Raw genomic sequence first — 26,653 nt, forward strand, 5'->3', positions numbered from 1 at the left:
GATTTTGCCCCCTCAGTGTTCTTTTTAGAGGAACAGAGCTAGAACTGGGCGGTGGTCACAGCTCCAGTCTCTAACCCTTAACTCCGTTTTCTTCCCCCGACTTCTGCCCTGGGTGCCTATGAGATACGATAGCTATCTCTTGAGATTCATAGCCACTGTACACTGGTACACAGTTTGTGGTGATGCTGTTAGTAGTGATGAGCCCCTCTTTGGTCACCCTCTCGTGCCTGGTTAAACACCCAGCTCAACAAAAATTAGCCGGATGTGGTGGCTACTCGGGAGGCTGAGGTGGGAGGATGGCTGGAGCCTGGGAAGTCGAGGCTGCAGTGAACCATGATCATGCCACTACACTCCAGCCTGGGCAACAGAGCGAGACCCTGTCACAATAAGTAAGTAAATAAATAAACATTTAAAAATTAATAAATAATTTAAAAAACACCTAGCTCTTTGGATTAGTAATCATTTCACAGGCTGCCTGGCTTTCAGCATAAGTAGGTACTTTCCCACTAAAGTACCTACTAAGTACTTACTAAGTGGGAAAGTACCTACTAAGATTTAACCAGACGTGAGTACTTAGTAGGTACTTTCCCACTAAAGTAAGTACTTTCCTACTAAAGTAAAAGTACTTAGTAGGTACTTCCGTGGGAAAGTACCTACTACCACTGAAATCTGCCTACAGATTTGGTCTGACAGGTGGTAAACTAGTGAACAGACATTTGTTTTCATTTTTTTCTATGTAATTCTGTTAGGTTTGGTCATACTTACATCTTATTTCTAGTATTCACATGGCAGGGGGGTAGAGAGGGAATTTTAACATAGTCATCCTTGAGCATTTGTTAGGATTGGGCCAGCACCTGGGCCGCTCTGTAGTTTTCTCCTACAGACCTCAGTGGGGTGAGTCTTACAATATCTGCTGAAAATGTTTATAATGCTGTTGCTTAAATAGAGTTCTGGGTGCATATATCAAGGCTATATCTTTGTAATCTACCATTTGAGTGATATTAGTAGCTTCTCACTGACCTGGGGGTCTCATCTAAGACATCTAAAGCTTCCGACTGAGCCCCATTAGTCTTAACTGGGGTAACAGTTTGCTTAGACCGTCTGGGCTGAACTAGTTTTGAAATCTCTGTGTGATATTCAGAGGTTTCTCTAGGCCTCAGAGAACCTGGGTCTGAGTTATTTTTCTCTCAAGCTAAGCACTGTGGTCCTCCCCGCAGTTAGTATTGTATACAAGAGGAAGGGAAGTGGGAATGTGCTGATATGGTTTACTTGGCTGGGGCCCTCCTTCACCCAGGATGTGTCTCTTTTCTTACTTGTTCTCTCAGACAAAGAATTCACTGTTCGGCTGGAAACAGAGAAGCGGCTGCACACGGTGGGAGAGCCGGTGGAGTTCAGATGCATCCTGGAGGCTCAGAATGTCCCCGACCGTTACTTTGCTGTCTCCTGGGCCTTCAACAGCTCGCTCATCGCCACCATGGGCCCTAACGCTGTGCCTGTCCTCAACAGTGAATTTGCTCACCGGGAAGCCAGGGGACAGCTTAAAGTGGCCAAAGAGAGCGACAGTGTCTTTGTGCTGAAGATCTACCACCTCCGCCAGGAAGACAGCGGGAAATACAACTGCCGGGTGACTGAGCGAGAGAAAACCGTGACCGGGGAATTCATTGACAAGGAGAGCAAGCGTCCCAAGAACATCCCCATCATAGTCCTCCCCCTTAGTAAGTAGAAAGATGTGCTGCGTTCTTCTCCTTTGGCTCAGCATGATTTAGGAGAGGTAGGGGGAAAGAGAATAGCGTGGTGAGGGTGAGGGGAGGGCAGGTGGAAGGAACCCTTGAGGTAATGCAGAGCTGGGGGAAAACCGTTGAGCCTCTCTTCCCTGTGTAGCCCACCTGCCTGCAGTTAGCAGGCTCCCCATAGTAGAGGATCAGGATCAGGGGTGTGTTGGCAGGCCAGGGCTGGGCATAGGCCTATCCGAGTGCTAGCAGCCCTGTGCATACACAAGCAGTGCCAGCTCAGCTTGGAGGGAAACCAGGAATCCCAGAAAACTGTTTGCTCCTGTGTGGGAATCAAGTCCCAGAAGAAGTAGGTAGATGCCTGCCTTGAAATCTCACTTAAGGAGAATTGATCTTTTATGGGAGGATTTTAAATCATAAAGTATATTATTAAGAATTTGCCATCTGGGTTTTTCAGGTATAAAGGCTGGCATTTCCCTAAATGGCTCTTCCCTGTTGAAATTGCTTTTCTAAAAGTCAGTGGGTGGGCCCTCTCACATCTTCCTGGAGCATAGCCTTTTAAGCTTAGCTGATTTCTGAGGCTGCCTCAGTGGGCTCCCAGCTTCCATGTAGACTGGCCTTGTGTGGGTGGGTAGTGGCCATTGCTAGGGATTCCAGAAACTACTGGTGTTTGCTTGTGTTGTGTTTAAACATTCATATTATCAAGATATTCTTATTAATCTCATTCTCCCATAGTTCTGTTTTTAGTAAAAAGAATAAAAACTTATAATGCTCTGATTTTAAACAAATGGTAAAGTTTTAAGACTAACCTTTCACCTTTTCTCAGCTGCTCAAACTATTCTTTCTCTGAGCCTTGTAATAATTTCCTTTACATTTTTGTTTTTATGTTTTAATATTGAAAATATTTCTCTTCAAGTGTGAAGTAAAAAGTAGCCACAGGGGTCATCTTGTCCTCTTGCCACTCTTTTCTTCCTTTCTCATCAACTGGATTGTTTTCTTTTATGCTTATTATTATTTTGTTAAAAACCATACACATACATGTCTAATTATCTTGAAATTCTTTTGTTTCTTAGCCTTTTCCCCCCACCGCAATGCCTAGCATGGTGCTTTGCATAGAGTAGGTGCTCGCTGAATACTGTACAGTTGAAATTATTGAATTGAATGCCCACTGTCTTTACTATTTTCCTGTCAGTCTGTGCTTGCCTTAACCACGGACTCTCTACTTTTAAATCTGCAACTAATTCCTCATTGTTCTCTAAGGATCAAGTGAAGGGCAGCCACGCTGTTTACTTCCTATATTTTTTGTACTAAGATTTCCCCCAACCCCTTCTAAGAACTTGTTTGATGATCTGTGGCCTGCTATATTGCTTTTCCAGCAGATAACTGGGTAGTTAAAGTCCCCCAGCACCACCAGATCCTGTCCCAAGGCCACTTGGGTAAGTCTTCCGAAGAACAACAACAATCACATCGGTAATGGTGATAATGCCTTGGATTTTAATGGCTCTTTTCCTCCAAAGAGACCAAAGTGCTTCTGCATATATCATCTCCTTCTCTGCTCCCACCTCTTAAATCCTTGTAGAGGCCAATATGATATCCGCCTAATGAATGAAGAAATCAGAGCACCACACAGGAAGTGACAGAGCTGATTGTTCAATTAGTGGTTGAGCTTGCATTGCATTAGGAAATATTTGCTTCTAACTCCAAACCCACCGCCCTGCGCTTAGCCTGTGCTACACCATCAACCTCCTGATTTGAAATTTCATTTGTGAACGTGTACTCAGTTTTTCATTAGTTCTGTCCTAGTTTTCACTTAATCCAGAGAGTTTAAAATTGTCGGCTGCCTTGTCTCAGGCCTGGAAATCCTCGTAAATAGTGTTAGTGGGCAGTGAGGCACTAGGTCTGTAGTTGCCTTTGCCTCAGCTGCTATAATAAAATAGCATTTCTTCTTGTAGCCCCACATGCTAACTATGTGGGTTTTCCAGGCTTGCTCAAGCAACAGAGCACCACCAAACAGGAGTCCTTACACTAAATGAGCCAGGACTTGCATAAGCATCCACTGGGATGACAGTAGCGGATGGGATGAAGTCCTGCAAGTCATTCTTCTGCTTAAGACAAGTGAAAGGATTTTCTTCCTTGATGCTGAAGTTGCCCTTTTAATCCCTTATTTTGAATTGATAACAGTAGGGATGAGTCTTTAATCTAAAGAGGAATATTGTTGTTATTAATGATGATGAAAAATAATTACCTCATCTAATCCTCTCAATGTCATGCCCTAGGAAGTAGGCACTATTAGTATCTCCATTTTGCACATTGGAAATGAGAGCTTTGGTAGGTTAAGGAAGAACCACAGGATTACAGAGTTAGGAAGTTTCCAAATCCATCCTCTTAACCGTTAGTGCTATACATGGTGACTGTTCAGGAGCCTGATCATCTCTGTGAATCGCCCTGGGATGACTCCTGGGGGAGGTTGCCCTCCTGGGAAAATCGCTATTCCCTACCCTATCCACACCTTTTATTTTTCACATAAAACAAGCAAATCCAGAATGGGTAGCAGGCATCCTCGATATAATAAGAGCTACATGCTGAGTCTCTGTGCTCGTCTTTGTTTCGGCCTGTTGGGGAAATAAAGGAGAGAAAAGCTTTGATTCAAATGCATGGTTATGTGTATGTGTGTGTTTTCTCTTGGTAATTGGGTATGCCTCTTAAAATCTGGGATTTGATTTAATTAATTGGTTTAAAATTATTGCATGTATTTCATGTGGGTGATACCCAAAAATTGGAGCCAAATTAGTTACTTTGTGTTCTTTAATACTTACAGGCCTTCTGAACTCCATATAGATAATTATACAAAATACTATATGCATAATTAAAACAATGAGGCTATCTGTGATGGTTATAAAAACAAAGAGTTATGTGGAATAGTAAAATTAATCATGATCATGATGACCAGTTTTTGAAAACCTACTGTGTGTTAGGTGAATCTACGTGTTATCTCATTTACTTTTTAATATTTAAAGAATTCTACAATTAAAGGTAGTTCTCTGTCTTACAGAAGAAGAGGCTGAGGCATGTCGAGTTTAAATAATTCGATTGAGTGAATTCAGATAGTTAAGTGAGCAGCAGAGGCTAGATGAGACAGGGAAGGGAGTGGAATCCTTATCCCAAACTTTTGATTTGCAGAATGTTTCAGACAGAGAGCAAAGGAGCCCCAGGGTTGACTAGACAGGCGGGAGAGTGGTGGATGACGAGCTGCTGGCTTTGTTTTATTCCTGTGTGTTAATGAAAGAATGAAAGCCCGCTCCTCACACACTCTACAAAACTAGACCATCTGTGCTCCCTTATTACCCACACTTAAGCACACGTTATTGTCCAAATACTTCCTATCGGGTTTTTTTTTTTCTATTTACTAAATTGTCCTGAAGGACTCAAATGGCACATTATGGATGTTCAGCTTTTATTTGACTGCTGTAGTACCGAATGGTAGGAAGAGTGAAGTGAAGTAGGATTTTGGAGTTACTCGTCTTGCTGAAAATTCAACTTGAAAAACCCGGAACTCCAGCTGAATAGATTACCCAATAAATTGTTTTATGCCCTAAACATCATGCCACTATGTTGTATTTCTTAGGTTCTTATTCATTTTCAGGTCTTAGAACCTTGTTATCCTAGTCCTCTGCACACAGCAAAGAACATCCTAGATTATCAGATCTAAAATCACAGGGAGCGATGCCCAGAACCAGCCAGGGCTTGCAGCAGCTAGTGTCAGAGTGTTTTTGACCCTCTGAGGCTCACCGTACCTGAATATGATTCCATTTGCACCCCTCCTCCTGTTTCCTCTGTGGGGAGGGCGCTGTGGAGACCATAAAGCCTCCAGTGTGTTTCTCTCTCCCTCTTCCTAGAGAGCAGCATCTCCGTGGAGGTGGCCAGCAATGCCAGCGTCATCCTTGAGGGCGAGGACCTGCACTTCTCCTGCAGCGTCCGCACGGCAGGCAGGCCGCAGGGTCGCTTCTCTGTCATCTGGCAGCTTGTGGACAGGCAGAACCGCCGCAGCAATATCATGTGGCTAGACCGGGATGGCACCGTGCAGCCAGGCTCGTCCTACTGGGAGCGCAGCAGCTTTGGGGGCATCCAGATGGAGCAGGTGCAGCCCAACTCGTTCAGCCTGGGCATCTTCAACAGCAGGAAGGAGGACGAGGGCCAGTATGAATGCCACGTGACTGAATGGGTGCGGGCGGTGGATGGCGAGTGGCAGATTGTTGGGGAGCGCCGGGCCAGCACTCCCATCTCCATCACAGCTCTTGGTGAGTGAGCAGTGGGACTGGCGGTGGGTCTGGCATGGAGACTGCTTCAGTGTCAAACACCTTATCCTGACTTTTGTCAGAGTTCTAGCAGGAAACTGTGGCCAGTCTTTCACATATAGAGTTTAAAGTACTTGCCTTTATGTCTATTTTGTTTCTTATAAGCGTTTAATTAATTAAGGTGGTGCTAGCAGGGTCTAAGGGACTCACAGTGGATGATGGGCTCCTGAGGGATAGCAATAGCTGGGAGCCAGACTCCTAGTCTGGCTGGGAGGGAGTGATGTTATCAGAACTCTCTCCAGGTTAGGGAACCCACCCAACCAAAGTGGTGGCCCCAGGTGGAGGAACGTGGTCACTGCCAGCCTGGCCTTCAAGAGAGCAGAGTTTCTGACTGAGCACTGTGTGGCATGTCTTTCCTGCCCTGCTGCCCAGGGGCCAGCCTTCCTGAAAGTGAGCAGAGAAGGGTACAAAATCAACTGCTGGCATTTATTGAGCATTTACTATGTTCCTGGCTGATCCTTAACACTTAAACTTAGTTGTCCCATTGAATCCCCACCTAGCCAAGTGACAGACACTTTCATTTTATGGAGGAAACTGAGACCGAGACACGTTAAATACTTTGCCTAAGGCTACAAGTTTCTACTACTCAGTGGGGTCCATACCTAACAAAGCTATTCCCCCCTTAGCATGGAATGAAAAGATACCTTGAGATTTGCTAAAACCAAAGAAGATTAGATTTGCTTCTCATAGGGTAAAGAGGCTTCCATCAACATTTACCTGCGTGGATAGAATCAGTATATTAAATTTTAAATGACCAGTCTGTGACTTTGCTGGGAAGGAAACTTGTTATGTGACGTCGGTTGTCCTCAGCAACTTTATGTCCCACTCCCTGGGACTGTGTCACCACTTTCCTTGCAGGTAGGGATGGTGGTGCTTTTGGATAATCCCAGTAAAGATGGCAGCCCCAAGTGGTTTTTGTCCTTAACAGAGTCCTCCATTTTCTTACCCTCTGAGATTAGAATTACATTTATTTTCTAAAGCTTAATCCTAAAGATTGACCTGCTTTTTGCAGTAATTATACAGCTCAGATTTCTGTCTTAGAAACTTCTTCCAGTGATTGTGTTTCCTGATCAGCTCAGTTCCTGTGTCCATACTCAGCACTGTGTGGACTCAGTGAGGTGGAACTTGGGGGGCAACTTTTGGATGTCCAGTACTGGTAGATTTTTTTTTTGTTTTTTTACCATCCTGGAAGGTTAGGAATGTCTGATGAGTGATTAGAGTTAGTGAGGATTGTTTCTCTAGAAGTAATTTATGGTATCAGGTTATCCCCTGAGTTTTTTCTTACTCACCATATGTCTGGTGGTTCTTACAGCCAGGGGCACTGAGAGGCTCTGCCCTGGGATCCAGAGGCCAGCACTGTTCACCTGATCTCCACCACTGAGATACCTCTGGCTAGAGCCATAATCAGGTGGCCCAAAGGACTGAACAAGGAAGAATGGGAGGGCACTCTGGACTAATTAAGGTTGTCTTTTCAGTCTAAAGTTAACAATGACACACATGAATTTTCCTATCAGTATAATTAGATGCGGGTCCCAAATGTACAATGGGCCATTATGACTGTTCAGTTAGAGCAGCTTGGGTGCTCTGTGGCCGTGGCATGTGCCCGTGTCAGGACTAGACAGAGTCATTTACTTGGAGAAGCACTCTCCCCTTCAAGTGTGAGGGCAGGAGCACCTGCTGTGGGTCCTGTCCCTGAGGTTCTGTCCTGCACCACTCTCATGCAACACCTACTACACACAGGTGCACAGTGACCGTCACAGGTGCTTCATGTTTAAGGATGGGCCTCTGTGTTGTAAAGTTTTTTAAAGGGTATATAGAGATAGCTTATGAAATCCAAATGGAAGGTCCAGAGTTTTCAGCAAATTGTACCTATTTGCCAACTTAACCTCACCGTAGAAAGCCAAAAGATTCATCCTGTGACCAGTCTTTCACATACAGAGTTTAAAGTACTTTTTTTAAATTTCTATTTTATTTTTTAACAATATGCTTGACAAAATATATCTCATGTGCCAGGTACTATTTGAAATATTTTACAAACACTGATTTATTTAATCTTCACAGGGACTCATTTTACAGATTGGAAAACAGAGGCAGAGAGAAGTTAAGTAACTTGTTTAATGGAAGTTATCAAAGTCTTGGCTGCTGGCTCCAGAGTCTAGGCCTTTAACCCCTGTGTTATGCTTTCCGTGGGTAGAGCAGCCTGAAAAGGCCCCTGGAATCAGTTACATGTGGTTGGAGACTAACTCTGTCGTTGACTTACTACATGCTTGTTATTGGGCAATTTATCTAACCTCTCTCTGCATCAGTTTCTACATCTGCAGGAAGAGATGATGAGCCTGCCTGTTCCACAGGGTTGTTTTGGGGATTCAGTGAAGCATGATGAGAGCAAAGCAGCTGGCACCATGCTTGCACCTAGATAGTGCTCAATACATACTGGCTACTGTTAGCTTTATGATTGTGAACAATGTATGAATATTAAGCAGTATTTCCAGGCTGAAGGAACTCTGAGGTACTCATATTGAGGAGTCAGTGTTAGGGCTTAGCAGTGCTGCCCATTCAATAAGGAATATTGAGAGACTCACAGCGGCTGAGACTGCAGAACCCTGCATTTAGGACAATCGTCTTACCCCACTGGAGGTCCCCACCTGCTTTGTTCTTGGATTTCATGAGGGACGCAGGAGAGGGACTGGAGGCCGGTTCCATCTGCTTCCCTTCTCAGCACCAGTGCACTCGGGGACCAGGAAAAGAGGTGTTGGGGCTGTGTGGTTGTGTTTACCTCCTATGCAATGGAGGAAATTGGCTTTGGCGTTTTCTTTTCCTGTCTTCTCATGGAATCTCAAGACTTCTGGGAGCGACCCTGCCTACATGCAGTCAGTCCCTGAGAGGACTGTGGTGTCTAATTCCAGGGGAGGAACACATGCACAAGGATCTCATTGGGAAGGGTTAGGCTAGTGCTGCTCAGGGGGGATTGTGGTGGGCCTCTCTGTGGAGTCTTGGAAACTCTTGGACTGGGCCTCAGCAGGATACTAAAAGCAACACTAGCCTGAGAGTTCAAAAGGGGCCCCGAGAGCCTATGCTCCACTTTGCTTGCTTTGCCAGCTGCCCCATTGCTGATGTCATGCTGCCCTGAGAAAGCCACGGGCCTCCTCTGGTTGAATCTCTCTGCTCTCTCTCCAGAAATGGGCTTTGCAGTCACAGCCATCTCCCGGACACCGGGAGTGACGTACAGCGACTCCTTTGACTTGCAGTGTATCATCAAACCCCACTACCCTGCCCGGGTTCCCGTGTCGGTGACGTGGAGGTTCCAGCCGGTGGGCACGGTGGAGTTCCATGACTTGGTGACCTTCACCCGGGACGGAGGGGTCCAGTGGGGGGACAGGTCCTCCAGCTTCCGAACCCGAACTGCCATCGAGAAGGCCGAGTCCAGCAACAACGTCCGCCTAAGCATCAGCCGAGCCAGTGACACGGAAGCGGGCAAGTACCAGTGTGTGGCGGAGCTGTGGCGGAAGAACTACAACAACACCTGGACACGGCTGGCGGAGAGGACCTCCAACCTGCTGGAGATCAGGGTGCTGCAGCCAGGTGAGTGCTGCGGACCTGGGGGCTGTGTGCCCATGCTGCCTGAGCAGATGTGAGGGGAAAGGAAAGGTGTGCATGGAGCCCTTAGCATCACTTCCCCCTTTCCCAGCTCTTCATTGAGAGACACTGCAAATCAATAGGAAGTTTTAAGAATCATGCAGTGGATGCTTGTATTCCCTTTCCTTGATAGCCAGTTGTCTGACAGCATTTGTTTTCTTCCCCTGTGTGTGTGTGTATGTTGTTGTTTTTGAGCCATTGGAGGGAAAGGTGTGGACATTGGGATACTTCCCCCGAGTACTTCAACATGTAACTCCTAAGAACCTACCCACCCACTGCACCATTATCACACGCTTGGGGTTTTACGTTAGTGTACTGCTATCACCTACATTTCCCCAGTTGTCCCAGTCATGCCTTTTAGAGTTACTTTCCCTTTCAAATTAGGATCCAATCAGGGATCACACATCACATTTGTTATCCTGTCTCTTTAGACTCCTTTAATCTAGAACAGTTCCCTAACCTGTGTGTGTGTGTGAAGACATGCACATTTGTGAAATGCACAGGCCAGCTGCTTTAAAGAAAGCCCTTTTCTTAACCTCATCTCCTGTAATCCTCATACAACGATGTGGAAGTGGTATCATTGTCTCCCGTTCACAGGCAAGGAAATTCTGAGTAAAGAGGGAGGGTCATGGGCACCTAATGAGCGTCTGCTTTACACTAGGTGCTGAAGGTCAATTACTTTATTAGAATTGCACAACCACCCCAGGAAAGATTTAAGTGACTAGCCTAAGGTCATGTACCCAGTGAATGGCAGAGCCAGGATTTGAACCCCGGTTGAGGTTCTCCCACAATGTTGCCTGCACCCAGGCCCCGTCCAGTTGTATGGGCCCTGAATTTGAGCTCCTTTCTCTGTGGAGGCTGAGTCTGTCTGAAAGCACATCATAAGGAGGCATCAATTTGGGGAGCATTAGTCAGTGGGGATTTCTGCAAACACTCTCACCTTCATCAGGCTCTTCTGCTGACATGTGGGAGGAGTTAAGTACATGTAGCTCTTATGGTTTTCCTCTGTCTGTCCTTGTCTCCTGCCAGGTTAGAAGCTGGTGGAGGGTGGAGCCTGGGCGGTAGGCTCCTGTGTTCCTTCCCTTGCCCAGCCCATGCCTCGGCTAGAACAGGCACCTGTGCAGGCAAGGGTGAGGGTTTGACTTTGCAAAGATGGCTGGAACGCCTTGCCAAAAGGATTTTTCTGCCCACTGACAGCCACGGTTAGTGCCAGACCGGGTCTGCTAGACTACTTTAGGTAGCCAAGTGTTGTTTTCAGCAATGTGAGGTTAAATAATGGTAACCTTTGGGTTTCTCCTTCACCTCTTCTAACCCCATAACAGAGTTCTGTTCTGTACCAGATTTGGAACAAGTGAGTGGTATAAATGATGAGACTGTTCCCTTGGCCAGTGAGAGCCTAAACTTGGGGACGCTCGGGGAAGAGGCTGTTTTGCTTAAGTGGATTTTCAGGTTAATGGAAGGTTAAGCAGAGACGCCATTTTATGTGAACCCTTGTTGTGGAAAATGTCGAGGTACCCACTTGCCTGCATTATTGAGTGGTACATTAGGATTGTAATTGCACCTTTTTTTTGGTCCCCTCTGGCTCTTAAGGTCAGTTTTCTGAGCAGTAGTGCCCGTCACATGGTTCTGCAGCTGTAGAAGGTAGAGGAGATGCTGACCCCAAGACCTTGTCTGACATTGCCTTTTTGAATACATCCCTAGTATTTGCCTGTTTCTGGTACTACTTGGAATCTAAGACTGGAGTGCCTAAGGGAAGAATCCAGAATTAGTTCATTGAAGGTTCTAATTATTTAATTTATGGTGTTACTAAAGGCACACAGGAAAAAATATGTATGCAGTACCTCTTGGATGCCAGGTTTGTGCCTAGTGCTTTACTCATGTTTTCTTTTTAAATTTATCCCACAACCTAATAACACAGGTGTTTGTATCTCTATTTTGCTAATGAGGAAGGCAAGACTTAAAGTGGTTGGGAATCTTGATGGAGGCAAGCCAGCTGGTTAAGTGGCAAAACTGAGATTTGAGCTGAGATTGGAGCCCAGGTCTCTCTGACTTCTGTAGAGCAAATGTTTTCCTTTATACCATAATTGCCTCCCGGGTAGATAAAGTAGCTGGAGGGTTGGGAGACCCCAGATCTGCTCTGAGGACGTCTTTTGGGTGTCTTGAGTTGGTTTCTGTTGTGTTTTCACTGTAAAGTGAGAATGAACAGTGGTTGGCAGAGGGGACTTAGGAGTATCACCGTACTTGGGCTGTTATGAGGCCTCTACTTAAAGGTGCACAGTAATATACTTTTATGGCCCTTTGGAGGTGAGGAAGAGCAAAGGTGGGTGCTTGAGGCCATGCAGGACTCCCAGAGGGCGGCTGAGGCACCAGGAGAGTGCATCCCCTTAAGTGTTACTGTCTCTCCTCTATTAAATATTTATGTGTTTAGCACTTAATATTTTCTAGAGAGCTTCATATGAGTTTTTACTCTTTTTCCTATATACTTTGGTGCTGGTACATTCATTTTGGGGAAATAGAAGCGGAAAAATACATGAGAGCTGACTGTGTGCTGGGGACTATTGGACACTTGGTGTATATTATCTCACTTAATCTTCACTGCAACCCTGGGAGGAACATATTGCTTTCCCATTTTACAAATGAAGTAACAGAGGCTCTGAGAAGTTCTCACTTGCTCAAATTAAACACCTAGTGAGTAGGGGGGAAGTTGGTATTTGAATCCAGGTGTGCCTTGTTAAAAAGTAATTGCGGTAGGGAGACTTTGACCTTTTTAAAGGCTGTGTAATCAGATTACTCTTTCTGCATTCAGTTAATGGTGTCCTTCACAGAAGAATTTTCTCCTTGTAGATTGATGATGTGGAGGAGTTATGGCACTCGTGTTACTGGTAGTAACAACAGTAGCAGCTAATATTCACTGAGCATTTCTTGTAAACCACTGGGAATGCTTTACACATAATAACTTAGTTCCTCCTTCCTTAATCCATGCAGTGCTGTGAGGGGGACCATTTTACCCAACTTCACGGATGAGGACACTGACACAGAAGTTACATAAATTGCCCAGTGTGCCATAGTAAGTGGCAGAGCCAGGATTCAAGTCCAGACAGGCAGTCTGGCTCCAGAGTCCAAGTTCCTAATTTTATTATTATATGTTCTAGACAAGTGTTTTTCTTCTCAAGAATCCTCTTTGGTACTGTATACTTGTATTTAATGTTTCCTCTCTCTGGTTAACCACCCCTGATTTCCTAATCCCCTTTAGCAAATCCTTAAATTTGTTTTTTTGGAAGTTGGGGTCATAAGACACTCGTGGAGGTTCCTCAAGACAGTTTGCTGATGGTGTAAAAGTTTTATCTTGTGCCTCTTTTAACTCCTGATTCTTCCAGCTTCTGCCACAAGGTGGCTCTAAGACTTGGGGATACCAGAGCCTCAGAACCAGTGCTGTCCTCTCTTCCTTTGCTCTCCCTGCATACCTTGCCCCTCAAAACATAGATTCTTAGCCTTGCTCTGGTGTCTTCCGTAGAAATGTCCCCTGCTACCCCTGTTTTAAAGAATATTGTGTTGAATATTCTTTTTTTTTTTTTTTTTGAGACGGAGTCTCGCTCTGTCGCCCAAGGTGGAGTGCAGTGGCCGGATCTCAGCTCACTGCAATCTCCGCCTCCCGGGTTCACGCCATTCTCCTGCCTCAGCCTCCCGAGTAGCTGGGACTACAGGCGCCCGCCACCTCGCCCGGCTAGTTTTTTGTACTTTTTAGTAGAGACGGGGTTTCACCGTGTTAGCCAGGATGGTCTCGATCTCCTGACCTCGTGATCCGCCCGCCTCGGCCTCCCAAAGTGCTGAGATTACAGGCTTGAGCCACCGCGCCCGGCCTGTGTTGAATATTCTTATTCCATCGGAATCAAATAGGAATCCAGGGACTGTTGACTCATGCTGGTCCATTTACCATCAGCCTTCCACTGCTGTGAGATCACTTATCGTAGCAATCTACTTTGTGGTCTGTGCCCTGGACTCGTCCCTGCTGGAGCCACCTGCTAATCCTGCCCCCATATCAGTATTCATCAGAATCTCTGGTTGGATGGCACAGTTGACTTGTTGTGGATGTGTTATTTGACCATTCCCTGTGCGTGCTTCCTGTTGCAAATGTACATCCCCAACAGAATCTTCAAGGAATGCCATCACTCTCATGTTGCCGTTGATCTAGCTTAGTCTGATCCCCGTTGATCACGTAGTGTGACCCCTCCAGGGGCGCTTAGGCAAGACTTTCAGCCAGTTCACATACTTGATTGTTAGCTCTTAATCAGTTCTTTTCTCTTTTAATTGTGAAGCATAATTGCCTTGCTTCCTTCTGATTTTCTTTTGCTCAAAACACCCACCAATTACACATCCCTAAATACAGAAGCAGTAAGGGAAATGTCAGCACTCATTTTCCAAATGTTTACGACAATATCTTGGTTTGGCTATTAAATATTGTACATTAAAATTGACAAAGCCATAAACAAGCTTCCAGGAGGACAGCCTCCGGTGGTGGAAAGCCGACTTGTCAGAGGGTGTATTCTGCTGGGATTTTAATGATGGGCAGTCAGGATGAATATTTAATACTCTCTGGATGTTGCCAAATCGGTTTTCTTCTATTTCTTATTGCTGACCTGGCAGATTGGGATAGCAGAGGGCTTTTCTTTGACTTCCCTGAGTTCAGAGCATGTGAACACTGGCTCTCCTTGTTGCATTCTAGTGGGTGACTGGCTGTCCCATCCCTCAGAGGACTGGCCTCTACCTTCTTTCAGGGGAGTCTGGGGTTCTCCTTCCATCCCAGGTGGCTTCTGCCTGTTGTCTGTGCCAAGATAGAATGGGCGTGAGTGCAAGAGCCCTAAGAGGAGTGCCCAGCCCCTCCCCGATGCCTCAGGCCTGTTGTCATGGTAACACTGGGGCACTTGTTTTTGGCATCAACGAGCCAGGGTCACTGCCTTGCCTGCAGACAGGTAAGGCAGGGTAGGGCACGTCTGGGTTACCTTCATTAGCTATTTCCACCTGCAGACTCTTGCCGCTTTCCGCTTGCCCGTCCCTCCCTGTCTCTCTGTATGCATGTTTGAGCACCTACTAAGTGCCAGGTTGCCATGCTGGTGAGGCTGCAGAGATGGCTGTGTCACGTTCCTGTCTTGTCGGCTCTGTGGGAGGCAGCAGGCCTGGGGACAGAGGAGGGCAGAAAAGCATTACAGGTGTGGAGGCAGAGCCAGCACAGGGCAGGGGCAGGGGGCCGGAGGTGTGAGGAGGGAATGGGGTAGGGGTGAGGGTGGTAGGTTGGGAAGGAGGAGTGGAGCATTTCGGGCTCAGAGAAGAGTGTGAATAAAGACAGTCACAGAGGGTGGGAGCACATGCTTATCTTGAGATGACTAAAGCATGGGGTCACCCCTAGGCAAGCTGGCAGGGATCAAGAAGTCCATTTTGTACACGGGAGCATGGGGTGAGGGTGGGCATATGTAATAGCTAAAAGCAAGGACAGACCAGACGGCCTGGGTTTGAATTCCAGCTCTACCACTGAGCCAGCTGTGTGACTTTGGGCAAGTGTCTTTATAAAATTGGGAATAATATTTATTTCATAGGATTGGTGAGGACCAAATAGTTAGTATTTATAAAGTGCTTAGAATAGTGCTGAGCACATAGGACCAGATGAAAGTTTGCTAAATAAATAAGAATATCCTAAACTCAGAAATAGGACTTTAGCTCATACCCAGATCATATACTCCATTTTTGTAATAATTTATATTCCCTTTACCCAGAAATGAAATATACAATATAACGTTCCTAATCATATCATCTTTAACATTTGCTATACTCTCCTAGTTGTGGGATAAAGAAAGTTTTTTTAAAAAGTAGTTCATAGTAAAATAATGTGTTTCAATGTGTAAATGCTCAGGACAGCTATGCTAGGGGGCACAGCCACAGTCAACGCTGCCTCTGAATGCACACTGCCAGTCACTGTATCGGACTTGGCAGCCCGAGCAGGACTGCCGTCCTGACAGGGTTTCTGAAGTCCTGTGTAAGTCTTGCTACAATTCTGAACAAAACAAAGGAAAATCTTCTCTTGACTGAGCTGGCACATATTAAAACTATGCAAAATAAAAGTATTGTGATGATAGTAAAATGAAAGTAGGTTCTAGACTCAGGGGCATAAGTTTTGCCCATATGAATGTCATTCGAAAGTCACACAGGACACGAGGCAGAGTTTTGTTGCATGGAGTTGTCCCGGATAGGATTTTATATCTTCAATGGCTTTATTCCATTGAATATATACCCCTCCCCAAATCAGTATGGCAACCAGAGACCTGCTTGTGATTCATTGCTTTATTGAGAACTGCTGTCACAGGCTGTGGGGTGGGCAGTCGTGGGCAGTAGCATGCCCCGCTTGCCGTTTAGGAAAATCCCCTGACTGTCGTTAGGCTGAGAGGGAGGGAGTATCATATGCAGGCCAATTATAAGAGCCTGAGAAAGAGATCACTGAGGACCCAAATAGGGAATGGTCATATGGAGACGGCAGAGAGCCAAGGGCTGTTAAGGACAGAGGGACTCGGGGTAGTAACCGTTTGACTGGCAGGCAGCTGTGCCACTGGCTTCCCAGGCAGCTCACCCTGCATTCTCTCCTTGTCTCTTGTTTGACTTGCTTCCCTCCACTTGAAACATCTCTCCTGCCACAGCCACTGGCCGCCTCTATCTCTGGCATTACTGTGTTTTCTTTAATAAACAGCAGCGTCTTCCTCCCTCACTGCCCATCTCTTCTCACCTGCCACTCTCTGGCTGCTGCTCACAGCACAGCACAGAAACCGCTCTCTTCAGACTTACCAGCAACCACCTCAGCAGCACGGCTGTGGCTTCTCAAACTTGAGCGTGCATCAGAATGGACTGGAGGGCTCATGAGACTGCAGGTTGCTGAGCCTCACCTGCAGTTTTTCTGACTTAGCAGGGGCTGGCAGATTCCCAGGTGATGCTGATCTGCAGATCCATGGCGTGTACCCTGAGGGCCACAGGTGGTCAGGATCAAGTACCAGCTCCAGGCCCCTTGCAGTGTGGCCGAAGCTTACCTTTCTAACCTCATCCACTGCACCTGAGCACGTGCTCCTCCCCGAATAGACTGCACAGGGTAGTTGTCCTCTTTCCTCACTTGTGCTCTCTCTCTGGCGTGCCCTTTCACTCTCCTTCTCTGCTTGTTTCACAGGGCCTAGCTCAGAGACCACATACCTTTCGAAATGTTCTCTCTTCTATCAAAATCAGAATTGCTTCTCCTTTGAAAAAATTAACCACATTTATTCAGCCATTCGTTGATTAGTTTAACAATGATTGGGTCAGAGTCCCTGCCCTGAATATGCTTAGAATTTTGTAAGAGAAGACTGTTGAAAAATTACCTTCGTTGTAAGGCAGCAGTAACAGAGCTATAGTGGAGCGTAAGGGAATCCTTTATTGAAGAAATAAATGAGTTTTGAGTAAGAAGAGCACGCACAGAGTGGAATCCAAAGGGAGGGTAGGCTGGCTGAGAAAGCTGCTGCTGGTCTCCGCTGCGGAGTTCTTCCCTGTACCTGATGTCTCACCTGGAAACCACCCTATCCTGGCTTGTAACAAACACAGCCGCCTCTCCTACGATACAAAACACAGATCTTTCAAGTTTTAATCAGAAGCCTGGGAAGGAAACTCCCCAGTTGCCGAAAGAAAGGGCCATTCCCTCAAGCAGGGCCCGGCCCCTGGGGGCTGCTGTGAACGCGGCTGCTGGCGTGAGCTGGAGCGGCTCTCACTCTTCCTGTCTCTTGCTGGATTCTTTCTTCCTCCTGCCAGTTCACTGCTGGGGGTTAACCAAGCCTTAGTCTTTTCTTTCATTTATTAGTCTGCATTTATGGCCTCTCAAAGCCCATTCACTCACATGGCCAAGTCCAGGGTTTCTCAGGTTTGAAGCTACGTGTGAATCACCTGGGGATCTTGTTAAAGTGCAGATTCTGATTTACTGGGTCTGGGGTGGGGCCTGAGAGTCTGCATTTCTAACAAGCTCCCAGTGCTGCTGATCCAAGAACAGCACTTTGAACAGGAAGATTGCCACTTATGCTTGACAACTCCCAATCTAAGTGTTGAACTTTGAACTTGGGACAAGGCACAGAAAACAAAAAGGAATGAGAATAGCTAAAATTCACTGGGTGTTTGTTGTATACCAGGTTCTGTGCTAAACTCTTTTTATAGACAATTGCTTTTAGTCTGCACAAAACTCCTAATGGAGATAGAGACATATTGTTCTTATTTTGAAGATGAAAACACCTGTGGTCTCTGAGCAGGCAGGGCTCTCCTAGCCCTGTGGAGGAAGGTGGTGCACTCAAGCTTCACACCGCCCAGGGCAGGGCCCTGGCAGGACATGGGAGGGCTCCTTAATTGTATGTGGAGATTCCAGTCTCCCCTGTGCCTCAGGAAAGGTCCTACCTGCCCTGGAGATGTGGGAGGAAATCCAGAGCATAGAATAGGAGCTGACCCCTTGCCCACCTGCCAGACATGCACCAAATTTTAAAAATGCCTCTCTTTCAAGCTTCTCAACACTTCACAATATTTTGACATGGGAAGAAAAAAAATGGAAATGCTTTGAAACATTTCTCTTCCTTGGATTCTTGTTCTCAGACCATGTGACTGAATAGAAGTTTAGTCATAGGATTCCAGTTTAACATATGCAGTTACTATAGCAATTGAGGTTTCCTTAGTAACAGTTGCAAAAATAATCTGGCCCCAATTAATAATACATTTTAAAGCTCTTTCTACTCCATTGCTGAACAGCCCAGTTTTTTTGGCGAAGAACCAGATAATTCAGGTGGTGTCATTTGCACTGATATAGATATCATTTGCATGCGGTGAATTGGGTTGGAAAGGAATGAAAAGGGAGCCGGTTGTTTCAAGTATTATATGAATCCAATCTGAAAAGTCGACTGGCAGGCGAATGGAAATCTACTTTCCAGAGCTTGGGAGCTTAATGGTGAACCCTGTCCTGGATTCCTAATGTGCCCTAGAGGACTTCCTGTGTTTGAAGAAGGGAGAAGGCAGAAGATTGGACTTGCTAACAAAAAAGATGAATAGGGGAGGGTGGGGCTGTGGCACACAGGATTTCTCTCTAAATGGTGCCTGGTGTGTTCTTGATGGTGTGAGAAGGTCTGTGGGTTTGTGAATTCAACAGGTCTTCCTGGAGAGAATGTCTGATTCACCGCTGGGAGATGCTCCTCAGTGCTGCTCAGTCATGGCATTGGGAATTGGACTCTGCCACACCTTGGCTTGCTGAATCCTTCCATGCATTCAGAACATTTGTCTGTGTGTTATAGGGAGACCAAGTGGCAGTCTGTGGCTTTCACAAGTTTTGGTTCCGTGATGCATGGGACTCAACCCTTGATGCTGCTAAACCAAGCTTAAGTGAGCTGGCAGGCCAGGGTCATGACCAGTGGGCTGGGTCCTGGGTCTAGATGCACTTCCTTGGGTTGAGCTGGACTAAAGAAACAGAGTCTGACCAGCAAAGTGCTGGAGCCTGGCCAGGCATCCCTCCCCTGCCCCTGCCCTCCACACAAGTTCAGCTGGAGGAGGCCCAGGTTGCTGTACCTGGGTGGAATCTGCACCCTGCCCCTGCTTTCTTTCTCAGCTGGGAAGTGGTTTGGTCCCTGTGGCCAAAAAACTAAGTGTGAAGAGAGTGGTGGAGGTGGAATAATGCTTGTACTATTAGTTCCCTAAGAGGAACTTAGAATTTTTTTTTTTTTTTTTTTCATTTTTAGTAGCGGGAGAGGGTGGGTGGGTGGGGGAACGCAGAGCCGAGGTTAATGATAATGGGGTGGGTAAGATCTCAAATCACCTTCCTAAGATGGATTTCATTACACTTTGGCTTCTTGCCACTAGCTGCTGGGGAGGCGCTCCACAGGCTGCCCTCTTCTCTGTTTTTGGAGTGGGACAGTGAGGGGGAGGGAGGACTACAGTTGGCTTTGCCTTGTCCCATGGTTTGCTGTCTTCTTGGCCTTCTCTCTCACTGCCCCAGAGGAAGCCCCTTCCCCCCCAGCATCCCCTATTTACCTGTTGCCGTGCTTCTCCAATGCGCTCTCATTCGCTCACCCACTCATTCACCTATTTCAGCAAGCACTCATTGAACGCTTTCCTGGACCAGGCGCTGTGCTAGGCTCTGGGGCTGCATCAGTGAGAATGTCCACTAGGCAGCCCACCCCATGAGGGCTGGGACTCCGGCTTACTCTTCAGGGCATCCCCAGCACTTAGCATCCTGTGGGAAACTGAGTGGGCCTCTGTAAATACTGGCTGATTGAGTGGAAAGAGCCTGATCTCTGCCCTGGGGGAGCTCACCATCTAGAATATGGGAGAGAGATATGAGGACACACAGCCCAGAGATATATAGAGGGTGCTGAGGAAGGGTATCGAGCCCAGGGGGACGGGAGTGAGGGATAAGTGGAGAGAAGGGTCAGGGTGGGAGGTGGCAGAAGGAGACAGGCAGAGAGGACAGCAAGGCAAAGGCCAACGCTCAGGGGAAACTGCACCAGTTGTGTGTGCCTGTGGAGGGTGCTTGAGGGTGAGTCATGAGAGATGAGTCAGGACACTTGGGTGAAGGCCAGATCCTGAAGGGACTTGGTGCTGTGAAAAGGAATTGTTTCTCTCTAGCCCTTAGGTAGTTTGGAGCCATTAAACTTTTCAAGCAGAGACCTGATATAGCTAGATTTGTATTTCGGTGGGATCACCCCAGGAGGCCCTGTGATGGTGGGCTGTGCAGGCAGCGGAGAGGGGAGAGATGGTGAAGGCCTAAACCAGGGGTATGGCAAGGAGGAGACAGGGAAGGATGTTTAGGGGTGGCCTAGGCTCCGTGCTGCCTTCCTCACACTGAAGCCAGTCGGTGTTAAATCCCCCAGGAACTGTGCTGGAGGAAACCCGGCTCAGAGCCGGAGGTGGATGGGCCATGTTTCTGGGAGTGTGTGGCGATTCCTCTGTTCCCCTTTCCTTTGCAGTGACAAAGCTGCAGGTGAGCAAATCGAAGAGGACCCTCACCCTGGTGGAAAACAGGCCCATTCAGTTGAACTGCTCAGTCAAGTCTCAGACCAGCCAGAACTCCCACTTTGCGGTGCTCTGGTACGTCCACAAGCCCTCGGATGCAGACGGCAAGCTCATCCTGAAGACCACCCACAACTCCGCCTTCGAATACGGCACTTACGCCGAGGAGGAGGGCCTGAGAGCCAGGCTCCAGTTTGAGAGGCATGTGTCGGGGGGCCTGTTCAGCCTCACGGTCCAGAGAGCTGAGGTCAGCGACAGCGGCAGCTACTACTGCCACGTGGAGGAGTGGCTGCTGAGCCCCAACTACGCCTGGTACAAGCTGGCAGAGGAGGTTTCTGGGCGCACAGAAGTCACTGTGAAACAGCCAGGTAAGGCCGCATGGCACGGCTGTCCTGGGCCAGTGGGTTTAGTGCAGAGACTGCCTGGGGGTGGGTGGGGCTCTATAGGGCTGGTATAGAGAGACTGTCTGCAAGGTGCATGCTGGGTGTGGGTGCAGGTACACAGACCATCGCCCTAGCACACTGCAACCCCATCCATTTTACCTGCAGTGGGTTCTGATGTTGACAGCAGACTCATGGAAACATCCTTGACTCTGCTTCTGTGAACACCATCTTCACCAAGGAGCAGGGCGGCTGTGGTTAGCAAAATGTGGCAAGGCAGGATTCATGGCAGCTCCTGAATCTCCTTCTGGGTTTGCAGTTTGCACCCTGAATCTTGGGCTGGCACCAGCTCCACACCCAGAGTTCCTACCTAGAAGGCATTTTCTGGTTTTATGCATCTGTATCCCCCTTCTTCCTTAGCTCCCAGCCCAGCCCAGACAAGCCCTTCCTATCTCCAACTGAATCATTCCTCCTCTGGCCCTTCTTTGACCCCGTGGTGTAGCCCTCATTCCTCTGCCTCACAGGTGGCACTAAACCTCTGCCAGAATGCTTCCAGAGAGGGAGAGTTACTCACTCCGCAAGCCTCAGTTCCACTTTTGGGCAGCTCTGATTGTTAAAAAGTTCACCGTCCTGTAATTTCCCATTTTAGATCTGCCTCTGGAACAACCGAAGAGAGGTCTGGGTCATTTCCTTTCAAATACATGAAGTGTATGCCCCTCTCAGTCTCCCCTTCTCTGTTAAAGATCTCTAGTTCTTTCAACTTCTTCTCACATAGTGGAGTCTTAAGGGCCTCTCTATCCCTCATTCTCACATCCCTACAATTTGTTGTTGTCGCTGCCTGTCCTTCCTGATGGGCCATGGGAGGTGCTGTGTTACCACTCAGAGTCTCATCTCCATGCCTTTGCTTGTGCTGCCCTCGTTGTCTGGAATGTGTTTCTCCTGCTGCTTCTCCCTTTTCTTCACCCCATCCCTAAGACTTCATCCAGCACCACCTCCAAGAAGCCTACCCTGATTTCTCCTATACCAATAGGGGTCCCTTCTAAAATACACAGTCTAATAATGGTTTGCATTTCTTCTATACTACACTGTAAGCATGTCGAGGACAGGGCTTTATCTTATATCGTCAGCCACTGGCATGGTACTTTTAGTAAACATTGGTTGAGTAAGGAATAAGTGGTTGCTTTCCTTGAACACCCTAAGGCCTTTGTACTTATTGTTCTCTTAGCCTGGAACATGTTGGCCATAGGTATTCATTTGTCTTGCTCTTCCGTGAAGAGGGATTCCTAGCTCATTTTAACTTAAATGTAGCCCCCTCATCACTCTAGATTTACTTTCCCCGGCCCTTTCACAACACATATCACCACCTGACATTCTGTTCATTTACTTATTCATACATAAGTAATTATGAAGTATTTACTTATAATTGAATTATCAGTTACTATGTCTTATTATTTTTATACTGGAATGTGTATATATACACATTTGTTTTCTATCTCTTCTACTAGAATTGAAGCCTCCTGAGTAAGCCTAGGGACTTGGTTTTCTTCTCTATTACTTGTCTCCTAAGGAGGTCTGTTCAGGAAGCCAGTGGAACCCGATACCAAACTCCAGATGTGGCCTGTCCCCTGCTGAATGCAGTGGGCCTGTTCCCCTCCTTTGCCTGAGGATATGATATTCCCAGAGGTTCTCACTGACCTCACAGTGGCATTTTCTGCTAACCTCTGCTGGTGTGTTAAACAGGAAGCTCTGGTCTGAAGTGATTCCCGTTGGCATTTTCGGTGACCTATGTCCTGACTTCAGGCCAGTCCCCGGGGCTTTTGAAAATGGAAGGTTGTCATTAGGCCCACCAGTGTTCTTTTGGTTCCTATTTTTCATCTGTTTTCAGTTCTAATTATTTTCACTACTGAAAGAACATGAGCACCCCCACCACTCTGCATTTCCGCTCTAGTCATCATCATTTTTTCCTTTCCTCATTTGTACTGGAACCAAGAGATTCTTGGAGGATCCTAAATTTATTGAGGGGATTTCCCTCTCTGAGACTACAGTCAAGCTAAGTGGGATAGTGCGGAAGGACTAGAAGGATCCCCCTCAACACATTTAGTGAAGTCTCTGTTACAGTGAACTTTAACACTGTAAACATGGAACTCAGAGGACACCAAGTAAAACAGCTTTCCCCGTTTCAGTTGACAGTTTTGATTTGTGTCGTTTTCTCTCTTTTTTCTCTGCTTCTAGTTTTTTTCTTTTCTCTGCTGAGAAAGCCTACACTTACAGAGCTTTTGGAAAATACATACACACACACACACACACACACACCCCAAACAAAACAAAACTCAACAAAAAAAATAACCTTTCAACCCTAAGACAACCAGAGTCAATATCTTCTTTTATATGTGTATTTTTTGGATGGTGAGGGAGGAAGGGAGACTGGTTATTTAAAATATATTTTGTTATTTTATATTTTCTGACTTTTTAATTACAGAAGTAATCATGAATGTTGTAAAACATCCAGGCAGTATTGCAGTGTGTAGAAAGTAAGGAGTGAAAGTGCCCAGCCTCCCCTCCTCTGATGTCACTCAGAAGTCTCATTCCTGAGGTGCTACTGTGCATTGTGCTATGTGTCACAGCTTCTAGATACCTCTGGTCCTGATAGACTCATTTGGGCCCTGTGAAATTACGAGCATGCCATTGGGGCATGCTGTCATTCAAGACACTTTTCTACTGGAGGAGACTCTGCTTGGCTGAGTTTTCAAAGCACCCAGTTCCATCAGTAGCAGTCTTTTCTTTTTCTTTTTTTTTGAGACAGAGTCTCACTCTATTGCCCAGGTTGGAGCGCAGTGGCACGATCTTAGCTCACTGCAACCTTCACCTCCAGAGTAGCTGGGATTACAGGCACATACCACCACACCCAGCTAATTTTTGTATTTTTAGTAGAGATGGGATTTCACCGTGTTGGCCAGGCTGGTCTCAAACTCGTGGCCTCAAGTGATCTGCCCACCTCAGCCTCCCAAAATGCTGGGATTACAGGTGTGAGCCACCTTGCCCGGCAGTCTTTTCTTTACTGATGTCATACTAGTTCCATTCCCAACCTAAGAGGGAGCCTGTGTGGGTTTTTGTAAGGAAACTGAGGACTACAATTCTTAGGGCTAACACATGAACAGATTAAACTGGGTTTCCCCTGAAGTTCTTTTGTGGTTGGCAACCCATCATTTTCTAGCCACCATATGGTCAGTTTTAAAAGTTTACTCTTGCTTTTCAGGGGTTTCTCACCATCCCCTTCCCTGGCCCTTCCCAGCCACATGCTTTGTGGTCCATTGTCATTTGGATGTGCAGTCTCTACAGCTTGCGCTCATCCTCCTGTGAGCATCAGAACTGATGAGGGCTATGACTTTGGGACAGCTGTTATTGTAACATTGAACTCCTTGAAACCCAGACATTCTAACACATGATCAAGGAACTCAGAATGTTCAGGGAGCCACATCTGAGAAACGTTCCTCTTAATGGAGTGTGTGCTGCCGTCCTGCTGTATTTGGAAGCACCCATTCACCTACCCTGGGAAAGGGTGCAGATGAATTGCTTGTTGTTCTCTTGTCACTGACATCTCTTTCCTTACTGTTCCAGACAGCCGCCTGAGGCTCAGCCAAGCCCAGGGGAACCTGTCGGTTCTGGAGACCCGGCAGGTGCAGCTGGAGTGTGTGGTTCTCAACCGTACCAGCATAACCTCCCAGCTCGTGGTGGAATGGTTCGTATGGAAGCCCAACCACCCTGAGCGGGAGACTGTGGCCCGCTTGAGCCGTGACGCCACCTTCCACTACGGAGAGCAGGCAGCCAAGAACAATCTGAAGGGGCGGCTGCATTTGGAGAGTCCTTCCCCCGGCGTGTACCGGCTCTTTATCCAGAACGTGGCTGTGCAGGACAGCGGCACTTACAGCTGCCATGTGGAGGAGTGGCTGCCCAGCCCCAGTGGCATGTGGTATAAGCGGGCAGAGGACACCGCTGGGCAGACAGCTCTGACAGTCATGCGACCAGGTGAGAGTCTATGTCCCCAAGCTTCCACTCCCTCTGGTGTTTCCCATTTAAGTAAACTATTTTATGCACTGGATAAAATTAGTTTATTAATAAATTATTTGCAGTTAAATATATGAGTGTCTACATGTGTATGCATTTATATCCAAAATTGCCTGAATTTTTTTTTCTTGTGAATGGAAAATTGCACATCTGGCTTTGGCATAAGGTGATTTGATTTATTAGTTAGAATAAAATCTGGCCATTCATTATTCCAGGTCATAGAATATTTCCTTTTTCCAGATTTGAACAAATGGTAGATATGACAAAAATCTTGAAACAATAACCATGTTGTTAAGAAAATTTGGCTTGTGGATTTTCAGTGGAAAATAATCGATTTACATGCTTTAAATAGAAAATAATGAATTGTGTGCAGCCTTCACTCTTTGACTTCCAATAATTTTTTTTTTGAAATGGAATCTCACTTTGTCGCCCAGGCTGGAGTGCAGAGTGCAGTGATGCTATCTTGGCTCACTGCAACCTCCGCCTCCCAGATTCAAGCGATTCTCCTGCCTCAGCCTCCCGAGTAGCTGGGACTACAGGCACATGCCTCCACACCCAGCTAATGTTTGTGTTTTTAGTAGAGACGGGGTTTCACCATGTTGGCCAAGCTGGTCTTGATCTCCTGACCTCGTGATTGTCCCCCCACCGCCCCCAGCCTCGGCTTTTCAAAGTGCTGGGATTACAGCTGTGAGCTACCGTGCCTGGTCCCAATAATTTTATTAGTACTAATAACTATTCTGTGTGGCCTTTTGTTTTTCTTGTCTTTATTGCTGTTTCTAAATATCTAAATGCATATAATTACTAGATATAATTGTTGTTGTACATTTAAACACATAATTAAAGCTACGGTGTGTAGGATTCCCATGTCCTTTGCAACATCACAGCATCATCCATTCATGTTAGAATGAAAAGTCGATGGTTCCTGTAAAGACCTGGAGCAGAAGTGAATTTGTGACCCCATCAGTATCTTGTTTGTTTTCTGAGCATCCTGACATTCACATTTGTGGCCTGGGGCACTATTGGAAGTTTTCATCACGTCTTTATGTCTGAGTAGAGCAGCTCATTTTGTTGGTGGAACATTGGATCTCCAGGGTGGTGTCCCTTACGTCATGGAACATGCTTCAGGAAAGTGCTGCAGCCTTGGTTACAGGAAATGGGCAGTATCTCACTCGCCTGTGTCTTGCCTAAGCTGCAGGGGAAATCACCTCCACTTTGAGTTAACTCCCATTTTTCCATGAGCTTTTATTTATATATATGTTTTGCTTTTTACCTTGCCTAGAAATGGCTGCATGTCTTTTCCCAAAGGTGAAATTGAGAGAATGGCAGCTGAGTGCCCCCGCTCAACTCCCACCCATTCTGCAAGTCACCACTGAGGCCCCCAGATGGAGTGGGAGGAGACAGATGTTTATCGAGTACAGCTACATCCCAGCCATAGTTAGGAGACTTATGTTCA

The 26,653-nt window shown here is 46.6% G+C and overlaps 1 protein-coding gene across 2 annotated transcripts in view; it reads left to right on the forward strand.

Annotated features, from left to right (window-relative positions):
• IGSF3 (immunoglobulin superfamily member 3) overlaps positions 1–26,653 on the forward strand; it is a 94,250-nt gene that overhangs the window by 58,782 nt on the left and 8,815 nt on the right. The window contains exons 5-10 of one of the 2 annotated variants that reach the window (XM_033199078.1): positions 1,326–1,715; positions 3,107–3,166; positions 5,627–6,028; positions 9,263–9,667; positions 20,713–21,123; positions 24,754–25,161. In XM_033199078.1, coding sequence (XP_033054969.1) covers positions 1,326–1,715; positions 3,107–3,166; positions 5,627–6,028; positions 9,263–9,667; positions 20,713–21,123; positions 24,754–25,161 — 2,076 coding nt within the window. The remainder of the gene's footprint in view (positions 1–1,325; positions 1,716–3,106; positions 3,167–5,626; positions 6,029–9,262; positions 9,668–20,712; positions 21,124–24,753; positions 25,162–26,653) is intronic. The other variant, XM_033199079.1, reaches the window with a different exon arrangement.

Source organism: Trachypithecus francoisi, unplaced genomic scaffold, assembly GCF_009764315.1.
Source record: "Trachypithecus francoisi isolate TF-2019V2 unplaced genomic scaffold, Tfra_2.0 Lachesis_group5, whole genome shotgun sequence".
NCBI lineage: Eukaryota > Metazoa > Chordata > Mammalia > Primates > Cercopithecidae > Trachypithecus > Trachypithecus francoisi.